We start from the raw sequence: 17,929 nt of genomic DNA, 5'->3' as shown, positions 1-17,929 counted from the left end.
TTTAGATTGATTTGTAAAGTATTTTTTAAAATGTGAAACCTTGTCCTTCAGTATTCCATTGGAACTTTCTGGAAATTTGTTTACTTTTTAGATTAGTCACAACAGAGATATAGCTTGTGTTCATATGTTTGGTATATTTATGTTTCGGTAATAAGATTCATTGTTTTATTCTTGTAATTATAGCATGTAGTTATGTTATATAGTTCCAGTCAAAGAGACATTACAATTCAAAAAGATTGCTTTTAAAATCTGGAGTAAATATAGTTTTCTCAAATCTCCTTCCCATCACCTATCTAATTAAGAAATGCAGCATTGTATACCACATGTTTTTAGTCCAGTTATATTCAGAATTATCTGTTCTGAATTTCTATCCAGCTCTGACGGTGATGACTTTTGTCAACTCCTTTTACAGGATAATGGAGGGAAGGATTTACTGATTGAAATCTCAAAGGAAACATCAAGTGAAGAATTAACAGAATTGTTCGATTATTGGTACCAGAATATTATCGGCATTTGAGTCCAGGAGAAATGTTTCTCTCTTTTATCTACTTGAAAAGATTTTAAACATTGGTGTAACACATACACACACACCAACCGCAACTAATCAGCAAACCTGGAGAGATACAAGGACACTGGCACCATGGAGAAACTGTGGAAATGTGGACATTGTGGGAAGGGATTCAGATTCCCCTCGGAGCTGGAAGTTCATCGGCGCAGTCACACTGGGGAGAGACCATTCACCTGCACTAAGTGTGCAAAGGGATTTACTAATTCATCCGACTTAATGACACACCAGCGGGTTCACACAGGGGAGAGGCCGTTCATCTGTTCACAGTGTGGAAAGGGATTCTCTCGCTCCTCCAACCTCCGGATACACCAGCGAATTCACAGTGGGGAGAGGCCATTTACCTGCTCCAAGTGTGTGATGAGTTTCAGTCGGTTATCTCAGTTGCAGACACACCAGCGAGTTCACACTGGGGAGAGGCCATTCACCTGCTCTGAATGTGGAAAGGGATTCTCTCTCTCCTACAACCTACAGATACACCAGCGAGTTCACACCAGGGAGAGACCGTTCACCTGCTCTGAGTGTGGGAAAGCATTCACTACTTCATCTGACCTGCTGAGACATGAACGAGTTCACACAGGGGAGAGGCCATTCAGCTGTCCAGAGTGTGAGAAGAGATTTAATCGATTATCTCACTTGCAGACACACCAGCGAGTTCACAGTAGGGAGAGGCTGTTCAGCTGAGTGAGAAAGCAATCATTGATTCATCCAACCTTATGACACACCAGTGTCTTCATGTTGGGGAGAGGCCGTTCACTGGGTCTGTGCAGGATGGCATTCACTCAGTTATCCAATCTGTTCAGATACCAGCGTGTTCACAAGTGATGACAGGGACTGGATTCTGCTGTTATTGCTGCTGTTATTCACATCCAGAACTGAACCATGTTCACTCTGACAGTTTTATTTTTATTCAGTGTGGGACATGGGTGTCGCTGGTCAGCATTTATTGCCCATCCCTAGTTTCTCTCGAGAGGACAGTTGAGTGTCAGTCACATTGCTGTGGCTCTGGAATCACATGTTGGCCAGACCAGGTAAGGATGACAAATTTCCTTCCCTCAAGAACGCTGACCATCGACAATGGTTTCATGGTCATCAGTAGATTCTTAATTCCAGATATTTTTTCGTCAAATTCCACCATCTGCCATGGTGGGATTCGAACCCATGTTCCCAGAACATTAGCTGAGTTTCTGGATTAATAGTCTAGCAATAATACCACTAGGCCATCGCCTCCCCAAAGTGGGACGGTCGGAGGGTTTCTTTCTGCTGGACTGACCAATCTCATGACTTTGCTTCCAGTGGGCTGATGCGCTTTGAGCTGCTCCGCCATTCAATATGATCATGGCTGTTATTAATATGTACAGAAAATTGTAATATTCTAAATAGGATATTTAGATGGTGATACATTTTCATTTCTTCCTGAGGAAGAGGTTTGTGTCTGTCTAATCATTCCTGTTTTACAAATTAACTTTGAGCTTGAGAATTAGTTTTTTTTAAATGAAAAATCTGGGTTGAGAATCTGGTAAAAACACCCTAAGAGACTTTGCAATCACAAGGTGTGGCCCATGTTGGTTTAAGGAGTCAAAGCTGGAAAGATAAGAACTGTAAAAGGACAGCTGGACTCTTCCTCTTTGAGTCACAGAGAGACATTTCTAATTAAATACACAGAGGGAATTCCCTCAGTTTTGACATGTTCATTCAAGAAGATTGCAAGTAATTTGATTTAGAAAAAACAGCCACGGGGTATTTGATTATTGTAGATGCTGAAAATCACATTTTCTACTGTGAAAATCAGCTGGAAGTAGCACAATTAACACAAGATTTGGGACATTTAAACTCTTATTGAGCAGAGTACAGCAGCTAATGCTGTAAAAAGGGGGCTGGGCTCAGCCTCTTTTAGCAGGAGACCTGGAGACATTGGCTGGAATTTTACCGGCACACCCGCCCGCCCGAGGCTCATAAGATCGCGCTTGAGGGCAATGGAGAATGCCGTTCTGCTAGCCTCGGCGTGCGTGCCGGTAAAATGAGGGCCATTGGGTCTGACACTTATCGTCCTGCCTTTGTTACAGAGGTGAACTCATCAGGCAGACCTCATGTTTGGTTTTGAAATTACAAGTTAATTAATTTAAATATCTATTGGACATCCCAATTGGTCTCTGTTACCATGGGGATAAGTGATTCTGGATGGAGCTTGGTTGGAATTCTGGGTGTCTCTCACAGAAACCAGGCAGTCTGCAGTTAGCTTGGAAACTGTCAGCTGTGGGACCAGGAGCTGTGAACCAGCTATGGGAGCAGGAGCCAAGAGGGTCATTAGGAATCAGGGGTGTTCCCAATGTTTAAATCCCTCAGGAAGAAGGCAATGAAGCCCATGCTTGAACTGAGGAGGCCACAGTTTTGAGGTCTTAAAGGAAAGTTATTCAGTCGAAAGCTAATGGAAGGACCCCATAAAATCTTGGAGAATAGCTGGAAAAGTGAGGAGAATTAAAGTGACTCTTGGAGAGCTTTGACATTCCTTTGGGATGGTTCCAGGAACAGAAGTGAATGAACCTTCAAGAAGAAATTAGATATAGCTCTTGGGGCTAAAAGGGTCAAGAGATATGGGAGGCAGGGAGGGATCAGGATATTGAATTCGATGATCAGCCATGGTCACAATAAATGGTGGAGCAGGTTCAAAGGGCCAAATGACCTATTCCTGCCTCTAGTTTCTATATTGTTAAATAGAAGGGAACTCTTGTGTGTGCGTGTGTGTGCGCGTGTCGGGAGGAGGGGGATAAAAAGTACAAACAAAAGCTGAAAAATACTGCAAAAACTCAGTAGATCTGACAGCATCTGTGGTGAGTGAAAATAGAGTTCATGTTTTGAGTCCACGTGACTCTTCAGAGCTAAAGAGGGGTCGAAAAGTAGAACTGAGTTTACAGCATAAATCTTCACAAAATATAATTGATCATGCTGGTTTTTAATATTTTTTTGTTTTATATAAAGTAAAGTTTGTTTTTGTTTAAAATCCTGGAATCTTCTGTTGTAATTTTTCCAGTTAATCGCTGGGTGTTTAAATTTCTCTTGAAATGTTAATGTTTCCAACCCGAATTATAACAACTCACACAGCAATATTTCAAAACAAATCGTAGAAGAAAAATATGATGGTCTTTATTTTGTACAAAGTATTACATTATAAGACACCGCTCTTCTAGGATCCACAATTTCTTAGCTCGAGCAATTATTTTAATGAATTCGATAATAAATGAATAAAAATTGTGCTAAATGTCGTCCCTTCGAAAGCAGGTTTATCGCCCAGCACAGAGGGTAATTTGTGATTTCTCCCAGACCAATTGACAGGAAATATACCCTCCAACCATCTGAAGTGAATTCTTTCCCTGAACCGTCCAGGCCAGTGCAGTTATCAACTTGCAGTTTGGCTGATCAGCTAAGATTTTCTGCAGCATTTCATCAATCACTGCGTGATTCCATTCACAGAGTCCATCACTGAAAGGACTTTCAGCTGCCGTGTTCCTGACCAGAATGTTCATGTTTTCACACACGTCTCAAAACTCATCATTAACAAATTCCCCTCCATTATCAGCCAGAAACGTAGCTGGTGCCCCAGGTCCAGTCCCTGTCCACTTCTCAATGACTTGTTCTAGAATCATCCTTTTGTCCTTACCATGTATGATTGGAGAAAGACTAAATTGGGTTGCCATATCGATAAAGTGTAGAATGAAAATATTTCTGTCTTTGTCTCATACCTTTAGATGCACAGCAACTTCTTCATGAGCCAAGGGAAGGATGTAATGGCATTGTCCGATACTTTGTACTAATCTGTTCTGAGTCTCGTATACTCTTCATCAACTAGCCCTGCATCTTGTAGCAGGATTTTAAATCTTTGTGAGATAGGACGAGCAAATTGTTTTTTTGTTTTCACCTGATGCCATGAATCCTTCTCAAACCCTATGATTAGAAATATCAGGTTTTGTTAAGAGGATACGATAATGTCCTGATTGAGTAAACTGCAGATCACTGACTTTCCAAATAAAACAATCATACCTTGTTCCATGTCCAGTTGCATTTGTGCCTTTTTCATGGAAAGTTCACTCAACATTAAACTGAGCAGGTTCACTGTCAGACACACCAGACTACACCAGGCCTGGAGTGCTGACTCCAGCTACTTTACATGGAATCAACACTCTCTTTAGTGGCTTCAATCTGTTGATATCACCAACTGGAAACCTTTCATACTCCTTAACCTTGTGTAGCTCTTCACCAAGAGGTGAATCTGAGTAACATCTTCAATCTGATCCACACACTGTCGAGGTGCAGCCACTGTGGAATGGGCTTATGAGGCAAGGTTAGACTGGAGTTTTGAAGAGTAAGAGGCAACTTGATTGAAACATATAAGATCCAGAGGGGCTTTGACAGGGGGATGGATGTGGAGGGCATGTTTCCTCCAGTAGGAGAATCTAGAATAAGGGGTTACTGTTTAAAATAAATGATCATTCATTTACGGCAGAGATGAGGAAAGTATTTTTTTCAGAGGGTTGTGAGTTTCTGGAACTCTTCCTCAAAAGTTGCTGTAAGAATCACCTTTGAATATCTTGAAGGCAGAGCTGGATATATTCTTGATTAACAAGGGGGTGAAAGGTTATGGGGTAAGTAACAGAACAGGTGACTGAGTCTGTGACTAACACACTCAACACTGGACCAAACTCCTTATGACATTCCAATTCCTTCAGAGTGATAACCATCATCGTTGTGTTCAGCCTCAGAATTCTCTGTGTTGTGTCTCACTGTGAAAGTTTATCACACGATGATGTTTTCATTCAGACCTGAAACACCTATTAATAGTTCCCCAGTCATTGCTGGGGTTCAATCACCTGTTAGTGCTGTTCCAACCCTGTCTTTTGTTGCGATATCCAGACGCACTAAAGATGCTTTCACCCTCACACGAAACCTGTCAAAATCCAATCATGCTTCATAGGCAACCAATAGATCATCTATCTTGTAAATCTCAAAATGAACCCTAATAAAAGATTCAAAACCTTCAGCGCCCAACTGATGGGTTTTCAGCTCTCAAAGTACTTGGCTTCCGATTTTCCTTTTGTTAGGAAGTGACAATGCCAAGGCCAGATCTTGTTTCCTCCTTGGTAAAGATATAACCCATGTCCACATCTCCACTTCATTCTTCCACTGGTCATGTGGTTCAGACTCCGAGAACATTGGCAGTTAATCAGACCCTGACAATTCCATGTTATAATGCTGATAGGGAATCCTACAGTGGAGGAGGCTAGGGAGGAAATTGCAGGTCTCCGAGCAGAGATATTTGAATCATCGACAGCCACAGGTGAGGTGCCTGAAGATTGGAGGATGGCAAATGTTGTGCCTTTGTTTAAAAAGGGTTGCAAGGAAAAGCCTGGGAACTACAGGCCAGTGAGCCTCACATCTGTAGTGGGTAAGTTGTTCGAAGGTATTCTGAGAGACAGGATCTACAGGCATTTAAAGGGCAAGGACTGATTAGGGACAGTCGGCATAGCTTTGTGAGTGGAAAATCATCTCTCACAAATTTGATTGAGTTTTTTGAAAGAGTAACCAAGAAGGTAGATGAGGGCAGTGCAGTTGATGTTGTCGACATGGACTTTAGCAAAGCCTTTGACAAGGTACCGCATGGTAGGTTGTTGCATGAGGTTAAATCTCACGGGATCCAGGGTGAGTTAGCCAAATGGATTCAAATTTGGCTTGGTGACAGAAGGTGGTTGTAGAGGGTTGTTTTTCAAACTGGAGGCCTGTGACCAGTGGTCTGCCTCAGGGATCGGTGCTGTGTTCACTGTTATTTGTCATTTATATTAATGATTTGGATGAGAATTTAGTAGGCATGGTAGTAGTAAGTTTGCAGATTACACCAAGATTGGTGGCATAGTGGACAGTAAAGAAGGTTATCTCGGATTGCAACGGGATCTTGATCAATTGGGCCAGTGGGCTGACAATTGGCAGATGGAGTTTAATTTATCTAAATGCGAGGTGATGCATTTTGGTCAATCGAACCAGGGCAAGACTTACTCAGTTAATGGTAGGACATTGGGGAGAGTTATAGAACAAAGAGATCTGGGGGTTCAGGTTCATAGCTCCTTAAAAGTGGAGTCACAGGTGGTGAAGAAGGCATTCGGCATGCTTGGTTCCATTGGTCAGAACATTGAATACAGGAGTTGAGACATCTTATTGAAGTTGTACAATAAGGCGACACTTGGAATACTGTGTACAGTTCTGGTCATCCCATCATAGAAAGAATATTAAACTAGAAAGAGTGCAGAAAACATTTACTAGGATGCTACCAGGACTTGATGGTTTGAGTTATAAGGAGAGGCTGGATAGACTGGGATGTTTTTCTCTGGAGTGTAGGCCGTTTAAGGGTGACCTATTGAGGTCTAAAAAATAATGAGGCGTAGATCAGTTAGATAATCAATATCTTTTCCCAAAGGTAGGGGAGAATAAACTAGAGAGTATGGGTTTAAGGTGAGAGGGGAGAGATACAAAATGGTCCAGAGGGGCAGTTTTTTCAGAGGGTGGTGAGTGTCTGGAACAAGCTGCCAGAGGTAGTAGTAGAGGTGGGTACAATTCTGTCCTTAAAAAGCGTTGACAGTTACATGGATAAGATGGATATAGAGGGATATGGGCCAAACAAGGGCAATTGGGACCAGCTTAGGGGTTAAAAAAAAAGAGCGGCATGGACAAGTTGGGCCAAAGGACCTGTTTTCATGCTGTAAACCTCTGACCCTAAGGAAGAAACAGGAGTCAATCTTTACTTGGAATAGATTTATTTACAGAGTGAAGCATTACAGGTACATACTTCCTCAATGTGACAGTGTCTCTCTTTATTTGCACTCAATCATCCAATCAATGCCCTCCATCTTCATATATTTAATCTCAAATAATTTAGTTAACACCCAGAGTCAGAGCAGATAATAGGTCTAAGCTCAGTGATTGCCATAATGTCTCAACAGGGGTTGAATTATTCTTTTACTTCCATACTTAGTGCAAATAAATGGCCTCTCCAATATGAACTCTCTGGTGTCTCCACAGACTGGATGGCTCAGAGAATCCTTTCCCAAACTCAGAGCAGGTGGACAGTCTCTCCCCGGTGTGAACTCGCTGTTTCTGCAGAGCAGATAACAGTGAATCCCTTCCCACAGTCAGCACTACTGAACAGCCTCTACCCCAGTGTGACTGCATTGATGAGTTTTCAATGCAGATGGGTAATTGAATCCCTTCCCACAGTCCTCCCATTTCCATGGTTTCTCCATGGTGCCAGGAGTCCCTGTGTCTCTCCAGGTTGAAGCCTCGTCCACACACAGAAAATGTCTACTGTTTCTGCCCACTCTGCACGTTGTGATGTTTTTTCAGGCCGTGTAATTAGTCTACAAAGAGTCAAATAGACTTGAGAAACCCAATGGATTCCTTCTGTGGGGTAATGACTCTGGAAAGATACAGCATAGCTACATGTAATATAATTTAAGTTTATTTATTAATGCGGCAAGTAGGCATACATTTACACAGCAATGAAGTTACTGTGAAAATCCCTGAGTTGCCACACTTCGACGCCTGTTCGGGTACTCAGAGGGAGAATTTAGCATAGCCAACGTACCCAACCAGCATGTCTTTTCAACTGTGGGAGGAAACCAGAGCACCCGGAGGAACCCCACGCAGACACAGGGAGAATGTGCAGACTCCGCACAGGCAGTGACCCAACCCAGAAATTGAACCTAGGTCCCTGGCGCTGTGAGGCAACAGTGCTAACCACTGTGCTACCCTGCCGTCCCATAATATATTAAACTCGTAAAAATAGAAATGTGCTGAATTTAAAAAACCATAAGAAATGGTCCGGCAGGAAACTGAATCACTGTCTCCACATTTGCAGTTTCTCCCTAATGTGATTGTGAACAGAGCTGTTTCCTTCCATGTACAAAATTCTCTGCTGTTCAGGTTGTGATAAATTAATCTGATGTTTTGTGCAAGTTTCCTGACCCCAAAATCCTACTCTTCTCAGACCAACTTGAACATCTCTTGAAGAGTATACGGGGTGTAGGAGTAGAGTTAAGAGAGAGATCAGGAGGGCAAAAAGGGGACACGAGATTGTTTTCGCAGATAAGGGAAAGGAAAATCCAAAGAGCTTCTACAAATACATAAAGGGCAAAAGAGTAACAAGGGAGAGAGTAGGGCCTCTTAAGGATCAACAAGGTCATCTAATTGTGGATCCACAAGAGATGGGTGAGATCCTAAATGAATATTTCTCATCAGTATTTACTGTTGAGAAAAGCATGGATGTTAGGGAACTTGGGGGAATAAATAGTGATGTCTTGAGGACTGTACATATTACAGAGAAGGAGGTGCTGGAAGTCTAAAAGCACATCAAGATAGATACATCCCCAAGACCTGATGAAGTGTATCCCAGGACATTGAGGGAGGCTAGGGAGGAAATTGCGGGTGCTCTAGCCGAGATATTTGAATCATCGAAAGTCACGGGTGAGGTGCCTGAAGATTGGAGAGTGGCAAATGTTGTGCCTTTGTGTAAAAAGGGCTGCAGGGAAAAGCCTGGGAACTACAAGCCAGTGAGCCTCACATCTGTGGTGGGTAAATTGTTGGAAGGTATTTTGATCTACAGGCATTTAGAGACGCAAGGACGGATTAGGGAGTCAGCATGGCTTTGTGAGTGGAAAATCATGTCTCCCAAATTTGATTGAGTTTTTTGAAGGGATAACCAAGAAGGTAGATGAGGATAACCAAGAAGGTAGACTTACTTAGTTAATGATAGGGTGTTGGGAAAGTTATAGAACAAAGAGATCGGGGGGTACATGTTCATAGCTCCCTGAAAGTGGAGTCACAGGTGGACAGAGTGGTGAAGAAGGCATTCGGCATGCTTGACTTCATCGGTCAGAACATTGAATTCAGGAGTTGAGATGTCTTGTTGAAGTTGTACAAGACATTGGTAAGGCCACACTTGGAATACTGTGTGCAATTCTGGGCACCCTATTATAGAAAGGATATTAAAAACGAGAAAGAGTGCAGAAAAGATTTACTAGGATGCTACCGGGACTTGCTGGATCGAGGTATAAGGAGAGGCTGGATAGACTGGGAGTTTTTTCTCTGGAGTATAGGAGGTTGAGGGGTGATCTTACAGAGGTCTATAAAATAATGAGGGGCACAGATCAGCTAGACAGTCAATATCTTTTCCCAAAGGTAGGGTAGTCTAAAACTAGAGGGCACTGGTTTAAGGTGAGAGGGGAGAGATACAAAAGGATCCAGAGGGGCAATTTTTTCACACAGAGGGTGGTGAGTGTCTGGAACAAGCTGCCAGAGATAGTAGTAGAGGCGGGTACAATTTTGTCTTTTAAAAAGCATTTAGATAGTTACATGGGTACGATGGGTATAGAGGGATATGGGCCAAATGCGGGCAATTGGGATTAGAACATAGAAAAACTACAGCACAAACAGGCCCTTCAGCCCACAAGTTGCGCCGGTCATGTCCCTACCTACCTAGGCTTATATATAGGCTTACCTATAACCCTCAATCCTACTAAGTCCCATGTACTCATCCAGAAGTCTCTTAAAAGACCCTATCGAGTTTGCCTCCACCACCACTGACGGCAGCCGATTCCACTACCCACCACCCTCTGAGTGAAAAACTTACCCCTGACATCTCCTCTGTACCTACTCCCCAGCACCTTAAACCTGTGTCCTCTCATAGGAACCATTTCAGCCCTGGGAAAAAGCCTCCGAGAATCCACCCGATCCATAATTCTCAACATCTTGTAAACCTCTATCAGGTCACCTCTCATCCTTCGTCTCTCCAAGGAGAAAAGACCGAGCTCCCTCAACCTATCCTCATAAGGCATGCCACCCAATCCAGGCAACATCCTTGTAAATCTCCTCTGCACCCTTTCTATGGCTTCCACATCCTTTCTGTAATGAGGCGACCAGAACTGGGCACAGTACTCCAGGTGGGGTCTGACCAGGGTCCTATACAGCTGCATCATTACCTCCCGAATCCTAAACTCAATCCCTCGATTGATGAAGGCCAGCACACCATACGCCTTCTTAACCACCTCCTCCACCTGCAAGGCCGATTTAAGAGTCCTATGGACCCGGACCCCAAGGTCCTTCTGATCCTCTACACTGCTAAGAGTCTTACCCCTGATATTGTACTCCTTCATCCTGAGGAGTACTTATTGTGAAGGGGCACATCCACCAAGGTGCTCTCTATCACCCGAGCTTTCCCCTTCCTGGACGTTACCCGCTTGTCTGCCTTCCGTGGCCCTGGTGTGACCACCTGCTGATAGCTCCTGTCTATCGCCTCCTCATTTTCCCTAACCTGACGAAGATCCTCGAGCTGCAGTTCCAGTTCTCTAACACGGTCCCTTAGGAACCGCAGCTCGACATACCATCACAGATATGGACGTCCGGGAGGCCAGGAGCCTCCAGGACCTCCCACATTGTACATTGGGAACAACAGACTGGCCTCACACGCATAGTTTCCCTTCTTATTTCAAGGGACACAGAGAAACGTACTTAAGAATTAAACTTACACTGCCTCGCCCTTTCCGTCTAAGCCCTTAGAGCCAAAGCCCTTTCAGCTCTCACTCTACTCCCTGCTCACTCCACTGCCCACTAACGCCGCTGCCCGCTGTATAGTGTGGCCTGCTTTTTAAACCTCCCGCGCCACAAAAAAAAATTCAAACACCCTTCCCACAACACCCCGCGTGCGGCCTACTTCCGGTCTAGAGTTTAAAAGTTTAGAATAAATAAATAAATACAACAAGCCCGCGAAAAAGTGATTTAAAAGTCGATCTCTTACCCCAGCACTCCTGCAATAAATCGCTCCTCCTTGCCTCTCTCAGGATGAACAATTAGCTTACGGGTTTCCAAAAAAAAAAAGGACGGCATGGACAAGTTGGGCCGAAGGGCCTGTTTCCATGCTGTAAACCTCTATGACTCTATAACTACATTAACACCTAAACAGAGCTGGAGTTATTTTACAATTCAGCAGAAACAGACCCAAAGGAACATGGTTCAGTCTGAATATGATCAACAGGAAAATACAATCACAATAGTTCCTTGTGAATTTGCTGGTGTCTCAGAAGAGTGGATGAGGTAACGTATCCCTTCCCACACTGGGAGCAAGTGAACGGCCTCTCCTCTTCGTGAATTCGCTGGTGTATTGCTAGGTTCGATGAGTCAATGAATCTCTTCCCACACATAGAGCAAGTAAATGGCCTCTCTCCAGTGTGAATTCGCTGGTGTACTGTTAATTTGGATGACTGATTAAATCCCTTCCCACACTGGGAGCAAATGAATGGCCTCTCCTCTTCATGAATTCGCCGGTGTATTGCTAGGTTGGACGAGTCTGCGAATCTCTTCTCACACCGGGAGCAGGTGAATGGCTTTTTGCCAGTGTGAAATCGCTGGTGTGTCAGTAGACTGGATGACCGACTGAATCCTTTCCCACACACAGAGCAGGTGAATGGCCTCGTCCCAGTGTGAATTTGCTGGTGTCTCAGCAGAGTGGATGAGTGAGCAAATCCCTTCCCACACTGGGAACAGATGAATGGCCTCTCCCCAGTATGACTGCGTCGATGAGTTTCCAGCAGGGATGGGTAATTGAATTCCTTTCCACAGTCCCCACATTTCCATGCCATCTCCCTGTTGTGACTGCAATTATGTTCCCAAAGGCCAGATGATTGGTTGAAGCCTTCTCCACACACAGAACACGTGTACAGTTTCTCTCCACTGTGAATGGTGCTTTTTTCTTCCATGTTCAAAATCTGATGATTTTAAGATTTCAATAAATTGGGCAACTCCATCAGGTTCTGATATCATTCTCTTCTTCTGAAACCCTGTGAAATTGATTTAAAACAGAAAAAAGGGAGTGAGAGAACACCCAGAAAAACACAAAGGCAGGTTGTGAAATTGAGCTGAATGAACCTGGTAATTTGTGGGTCCTGCACGAGGAATAAGTGACTATAAAAACTGCTGGATTGTCATAAAAACACAATTGCCTCAATGTCTTTCAGGGAAGAAAACCTGCACCTAGTCTGGCTCTACACAAGACACTGGGCACTGTGGGAGGAGACAGAGAGAAATAGGAGAGGCCAGGGATGGAGAAGAGGAATTTTATGCATCTACATCTCGACAAGAATTTTGACAGAATATCCCAAGTCCTCAACCTCCACCATCAAGAAGGACCAGGGTAGCAGGTAGATGTGAACACCATCAGCTCCAAGTTCCCCTCCAACTCACACACCATCCTGACTTATCTAACTTCCAGGAATAAAAGATCAGAAATTTCTTCCATATTAAATACTGGGAAGTCTGAACCCATTGTCTTCCATCCCCACTACAAACTCCATCCCTCACCAGCAACTCTATCCCTCTTCCTGGCAACTGTGAGAGGCTGAACCAGGCTGTTCACAACCATGGTGAAATATTTCACTATAAGATGAGCTTTCAGCCACATATCCACATCATCATCAAAACCATCCTATTTCCACCTCAGTGACATGACCCGACTCGACCCCAGTCTCAGCTCATCTGGAACTCTCATCAATTCCATTGTGACGTGGAAACTCTTATCCATGCCTTTGTTAATTTGGATTTAACTGTCCTAATACAAGGGCAGCATGGTAGCACAGTGGTTAGCACTGCTGCCTCACAGCACCAGGGATCCAGATTCGATTCCCGGCTTGGGTCATTGTCTGTGCGAAGTCTGCATGCTCTCCCGTGTCTGCGTGGCTTTCCTCTGAGTGCTCCCACAGTCTGAAAGATGTGCTGCTTATGTGCATTGGCCATGCTAAATTCTCCCTCAGTGTACCCCAACAGGCGATGAGGGGATTTTCAAGTAACTTCATTGCAGTGTTAATGCAACCCTACTTGTGACACTGAGTAAACTTAAAACGTAAGAACAATCCCTGCCGTCCTGCTGCATTCAGCCTCCCTGTAATCTTGAGATGTCAATAACGCCACTGCCTGTGTGCTTAGTCACACCAAGAGGTATTCACCCTTCACCCCTGTGCTTGCTAACCCACAAAACCCTCCAGAATATGTATTTATCTAATTCCAGCCTTCATGAATATTTCTAATAATCACTTCACTGTTGGTGACTGTTCTTTCAGTTGCCTGGGCCCCAAGCTCTGGAATTTCCTCCTTCAACCATTCCTTCTAACTCACTTTCCTCCTTTAAGATGCTTCTTAAAATCTACCTCTTTAATTAATCAATCTTTATATCATCTGCCCTAACATCTCCTTATGTGGCTCAGTGTCAAATGTTGTTTTGTAACATTTCCATGAAATGTATTGGAATGATGCATTGTATCAAAAGTGTGATCTGAACACAAATTAGTGTCATTGACTTGGACATATAACACTGGGTAAATAACCTGTAACTCCATACCCGATAGCATTGTGGGAGCACTTTCACCACACGGACTGCAGCGGTTCAAGAAGGTCAAATATCATCTTCCCCACAGGCAACTGGCAATACATTCATTTATCTATGGAGAAAGACACAACGTTAAAATTTCACAGTATTTTGAATGAATAACAGGAAATAAAATGCTGTAGATTTGACTATCAATATAAGCTAAGAAGCAGAGGAGAAATTGACTAATGTGCAGAAAAAAACAATTCCTGACTACGAAAGAAACAGTGGGAAGATCAGTGAGTGCAGGATAGAAATTCCCCCCATTCTCTCCTCCTGCTCCAGGGTCAGTAAAGTGAGTTAAAGATGATTCTCATTAACAAACCCATTGCTGCATTTCCTTCCTGAAGCCACATTTGTCCACTGGGGCCTGGCCCCGGGAGGAAGCGCTGCAGCTGCCGTTGTGTTGGGTGTTGAGGCGGTGCCGCTAGTTCCTTATTGGGGGTGTTGAAGCCTCCACTGGGTGTGTGGAGCCTCCCCTCCCACCCACTGCCCCTAACGCTGCCTCCGCTTATCCGCCTCCTTCCCGCCTGACGATCAGACAAACAAGCGCCTGTCCCTGGACATGAGCCGCACTGCGCATGCTCCACGTCACAATGTCCCATGAACTGATTGATGGCAATTCCGGACCAATGGAAAAAGGGGGTGGGGCTGGAGGACCGACCGGGAGCGGCTGGTCCTCCAACCAATCGGAGTGAACGAAGGGGCGGGACCGAGCTGTCACTGAGACATGCGCATTGCGGGTAATGGCGACAGAGAGAGGCTTTCTCGGCTCCACAATTGGTAAGAGGGTATTAAAGGTTCGCAGCGAGCAATGGATCTAGCGGGTGGGTGAAGAGGTTTTGCAAACGTGTTGTACAAACGCAAACCCCGAACAAGAACGTTTCAATTTCCTCTTTTTGTACCGAGCGGGGCTGCAGCTCCTCATGTTTGGCCCAGGTTAACGATCGCTATCTTTATTGAGGGCAATGTGCAGCAGACCGCATGCGCGGCTGCCATCTTTGTAGGGGGCAATATTGTCAATGAGTGGGAGGAGCTTGCTCCCCATTGTTCAGAACGGACACAACTTGTCCATCAAACATCAGCAACCCTCTGAGTCCCAACGGAAAGAAAGGGAAACAAATCCTGCTCTCCAGATCCCACTCCCTCATGGAACCTCCTGCTCCATGTATCTATAGATCTGCGGCTCAGTTCAGTCACATGAAGACCCATGGCAGAAACTCAGCACCCTGAGGAGACGCCCTCCTCGAATCGAGGGACTGCTGATGATGACAAGATGCAATGTGCAATAGGGAATTGGTGTGGACATCCTGGACCAGGGAGCAGGAGAAGAGAGTGTTGTGAATTTCTATCCTGGACTGCCAGTGATGAATTTTGTAATCTTCTTTGCAGGGTATTAGAAGTGAATTTGCAGACAGAAAACTTCCAAACATCACATCAGAATTTTGTAGAATAACTGATTCACCAGGACCTAGATAGGATCTCCGTTTTAGAGTCAGCATTGAGTTCCAGGTCATTACCACTCACTGTTTAAAATTTCATTCTCATATCTGCTCTATAGATCTTGCTCAAAACCTTAAATCTGTGTCCTGTCATTCTGATAGGAACAGCTTTTCCTCACTTACCTTGTCTACACCTATTATAATCTTGTACTCAAATCTACCCTCAATCTCCTTCACTCCAAGGAGAAGAACCCCACTTTCTCCAGCGTAAAATTGTAACTATAATCCCTGATCCCTGAACCATTCTGGTAAATCTCTTCTGCACCCTCCTAAGGAGCCTCACATCCTCCATAATGTGTGGTGATCACTGGTTTGCGCACATCCAGATGTTCTGTGTTCCTGTCTGTGACTCATCACACACCCACAATTGTGCGGTGACATCACCCCCGCTTCCTGGGGATTTCCTCAACTGGGAGATTTTTCTCTGACTCCAGTGTTTCTGATATCTTTTCAGCTGCAGTCTCCAGGAGGAGATTTTAAAACAGAAAACAGTGAAAGTGTTTCACAATTGAGTATTTTTGACCATTGCTCTACACTTTAGAGTTTTTGGTGCTGTGAGAGGTGCTGGTATCTGAGAGAGGTTCCATGTCTCTGGGGCTGGTCTGACTCCTTTACTGTGGATGTGAATCCATATCCATCCATGGCTCTGTTTCACCTCTGCCCTCCCTGATCACCGAGAATCCATAGAATCCTTACAGTGCAGAAGGAGACTGCACCGACCACAATCCCACCCAGGCCCTATTCCCGTAACCTCGCATATTTTCCCTGTTAATCCCCCTGACACTGATTGAGCATGACCAATCAACCTAACCCGTACATCTTTGGACTATGGGAGGAAACTGGAGCACCTGGAGGAAACCCACGCAGACACGGGGAGAATGTGCAAACTCCACACAGACAGTGACCAGAGGCCGGAATTGAACCCGGGTCTCTGGCAGTAGTGCTAACCACTGTGCCACCATGCTGCCCACCTCTCTGCCATTGTCTGACTTCCTCTGTGTGTTGGGTGTATTTTAGCTGTGTTTAGTATTTTACTGTTAATCTGCCTACTGTGTCTGAATGAGGTTCCCATAGCTGCCCGTTCTCTGACCATGTACTGCTGGCTTAACAGCTTTATCATAGAATAGAATCATAGAATCCCTACAGTGCAGAAGGAGGCCATTTGGCCCATCGAGTCTGCACCTACCACAATCCAACCCAGGCCCTATTCCCGTAACCCCACATATTTACCCTGCTAATCACTCTGACACTAAGGGTCAATTTAGCATGGCCAATCAACCTAACCCGCACATCTTTGGACTGTGGGAGGAAACCGGAGCACCCGGAGGAAACCCACGCAGACACGAGGAGAATGTGCAAACTCCGCACAGACAGTGACCCAAGCCGGGAATTGAACCCAGGTCCCTGGCGCTGTGAGGCAGCAGTGCTAACCATTGTGCCACCCATTGTGCCACCGTGCCAATCTTTATCTTTCCACAGAATCTTTCACAGTCAGGAGTTGTTTTTCCCGTGCTATTGTCCACTTCTCTTCCATTTCTGAGTGTATTTGGACCATCAAGCTCTTCACCATTTTTATTCAATTTAATTATTTCCACACATACTGAAACGTTAACTGTGTTTCTCTCTCCACAGGTACTGCCTGGCCTGCTGAGTATTTCTGACATTTTCTCTTTTTATTTTAGATTTCCAGCAGCTGTAGTATTTTGCTATTATTTTATTGCGGATGTTGCTGACGAACCAGATCCAGAAACACAGGCGCACCAATTAAGAGCCAGTTTGTAACAAAGTGGGTGTTGGTTGTAGAAGTTAGTCCCTGGTCTCCAGTGTAGGTCTTTTTTCATTGACTTCATTGTGCCTGCGCAAGATTTCAATGAAGGAAATTACTGTTCATCCAGTACTGAATGTCAGACAAGTCAGGGCAGTGTGTGAGTTGGAGGGGAACTTGGAGGTGATTGTGTTCACATCTGTCTGTTATCCTTGACCCTTTAAGTTGTTGCTGCTGAGAACTGAACATCCACACTCTCTGGAGTAGAAAATTCTAAAGATTCACAGCTCTTGAGTGAAGAAATTCCTCGGCATCTCAGTCCCATTTGGTCAGCCACTTTTTCTGAATGTGCCCCCATCCTCATTCTATATTCCCCAGCCAGGGGCAACCTTTACTGACCATCTACCCTGTCAGGCTCCTGAAGAATTTTAAATTTCAACCAGATCATCTCTCATTCCGTTAACCTCCATTCATTATCAGAATGAATGTTTGGAATCAGAGCGTTGCTCCTTCATCAGGTATGTTCAGACCACACACACTGTCTCCATCGACATCAAATCCAGGGGCAGAGCTCAAACCACACAGTGTCTCCATCGACATCAAATCCAGGGGCAGAGCTCAGACCACACAGTGTGTCCATCGAC

The 17,929-nt window shown here is 44.5% G+C and overlaps 3 protein-coding genes across 4 annotated transcripts in view; 2 read left to right on the top strand and 1 right to left on the bottom strand.

Annotated features, from left to right (window-relative positions):
- The window catches only part of LOC144484979 (uncharacterized), a 565,458-nt gene that overhangs the window by 273,288 nt on the left and 274,241 nt on the right, over positions 1-17,929 (top strand). The window lies entirely within an intron of this gene.
- LOC144484985 (uncharacterized) overlaps positions 1-17,929 on the top strand; it is an 82,148-nt gene that overhangs the window by 1,768 nt on the left and 62,451 nt on the right. The window contains exon 2 of the mRNA XM_078203311.1: positions 677-1,244. Within this exon, the coding sequence (XP_078059437.1) occupies positions 677-1,244 (568 nt within the window). The remainder of the gene's footprint in view (positions 1-676; positions 1,245-17,929) is intronic.
- LOC144484999 (uncharacterized) overlaps positions 6,996-17,929 on the bottom strand; it is a 274,616-nt gene continuing 263,682 nt past the window's right edge. The window contains exons 1-3 of one of the 2 annotated variants that reach the window (XM_078203322.1): positions 14,344-14,611; positions 13,992-14,091; positions 6,996-12,438 (exon numbers count right to left, since the gene is read on the bottom strand). In XM_078203322.1, the coding sequence (XP_078059448.1) occupies positions 11,647-12,357 (711 nt within the window). In that variant the 5' untranslated portion in view covers positions 12,358-12,438; positions 13,992-14,091; positions 14,344-14,611 and the 3' untranslated portion in view covers positions 6,996-11,646. Of the gene's footprint in view, positions 12,439-13,991; positions 14,092-14,343; positions 14,612-17,929 lie in introns of those variants that run through there. The other variant, XM_078203324.1, reaches the window with a different exon arrangement.

Source organism: Mustelus asterias, unplaced genomic scaffold (assembly GCF_964213995.1).
Source record: "Mustelus asterias unplaced genomic scaffold, sMusAst1.hap1.1 HAP1_SCAFFOLD_150, whole genome shotgun sequence".
Classification (NCBI taxonomy): Eukaryota; Metazoa; Chordata; class Chondrichthyes; order Carcharhiniformes; family Triakidae; genus Mustelus; species Mustelus asterias.
This window is presented reverse-complemented; position numbering and strand designations above follow the sequence as displayed.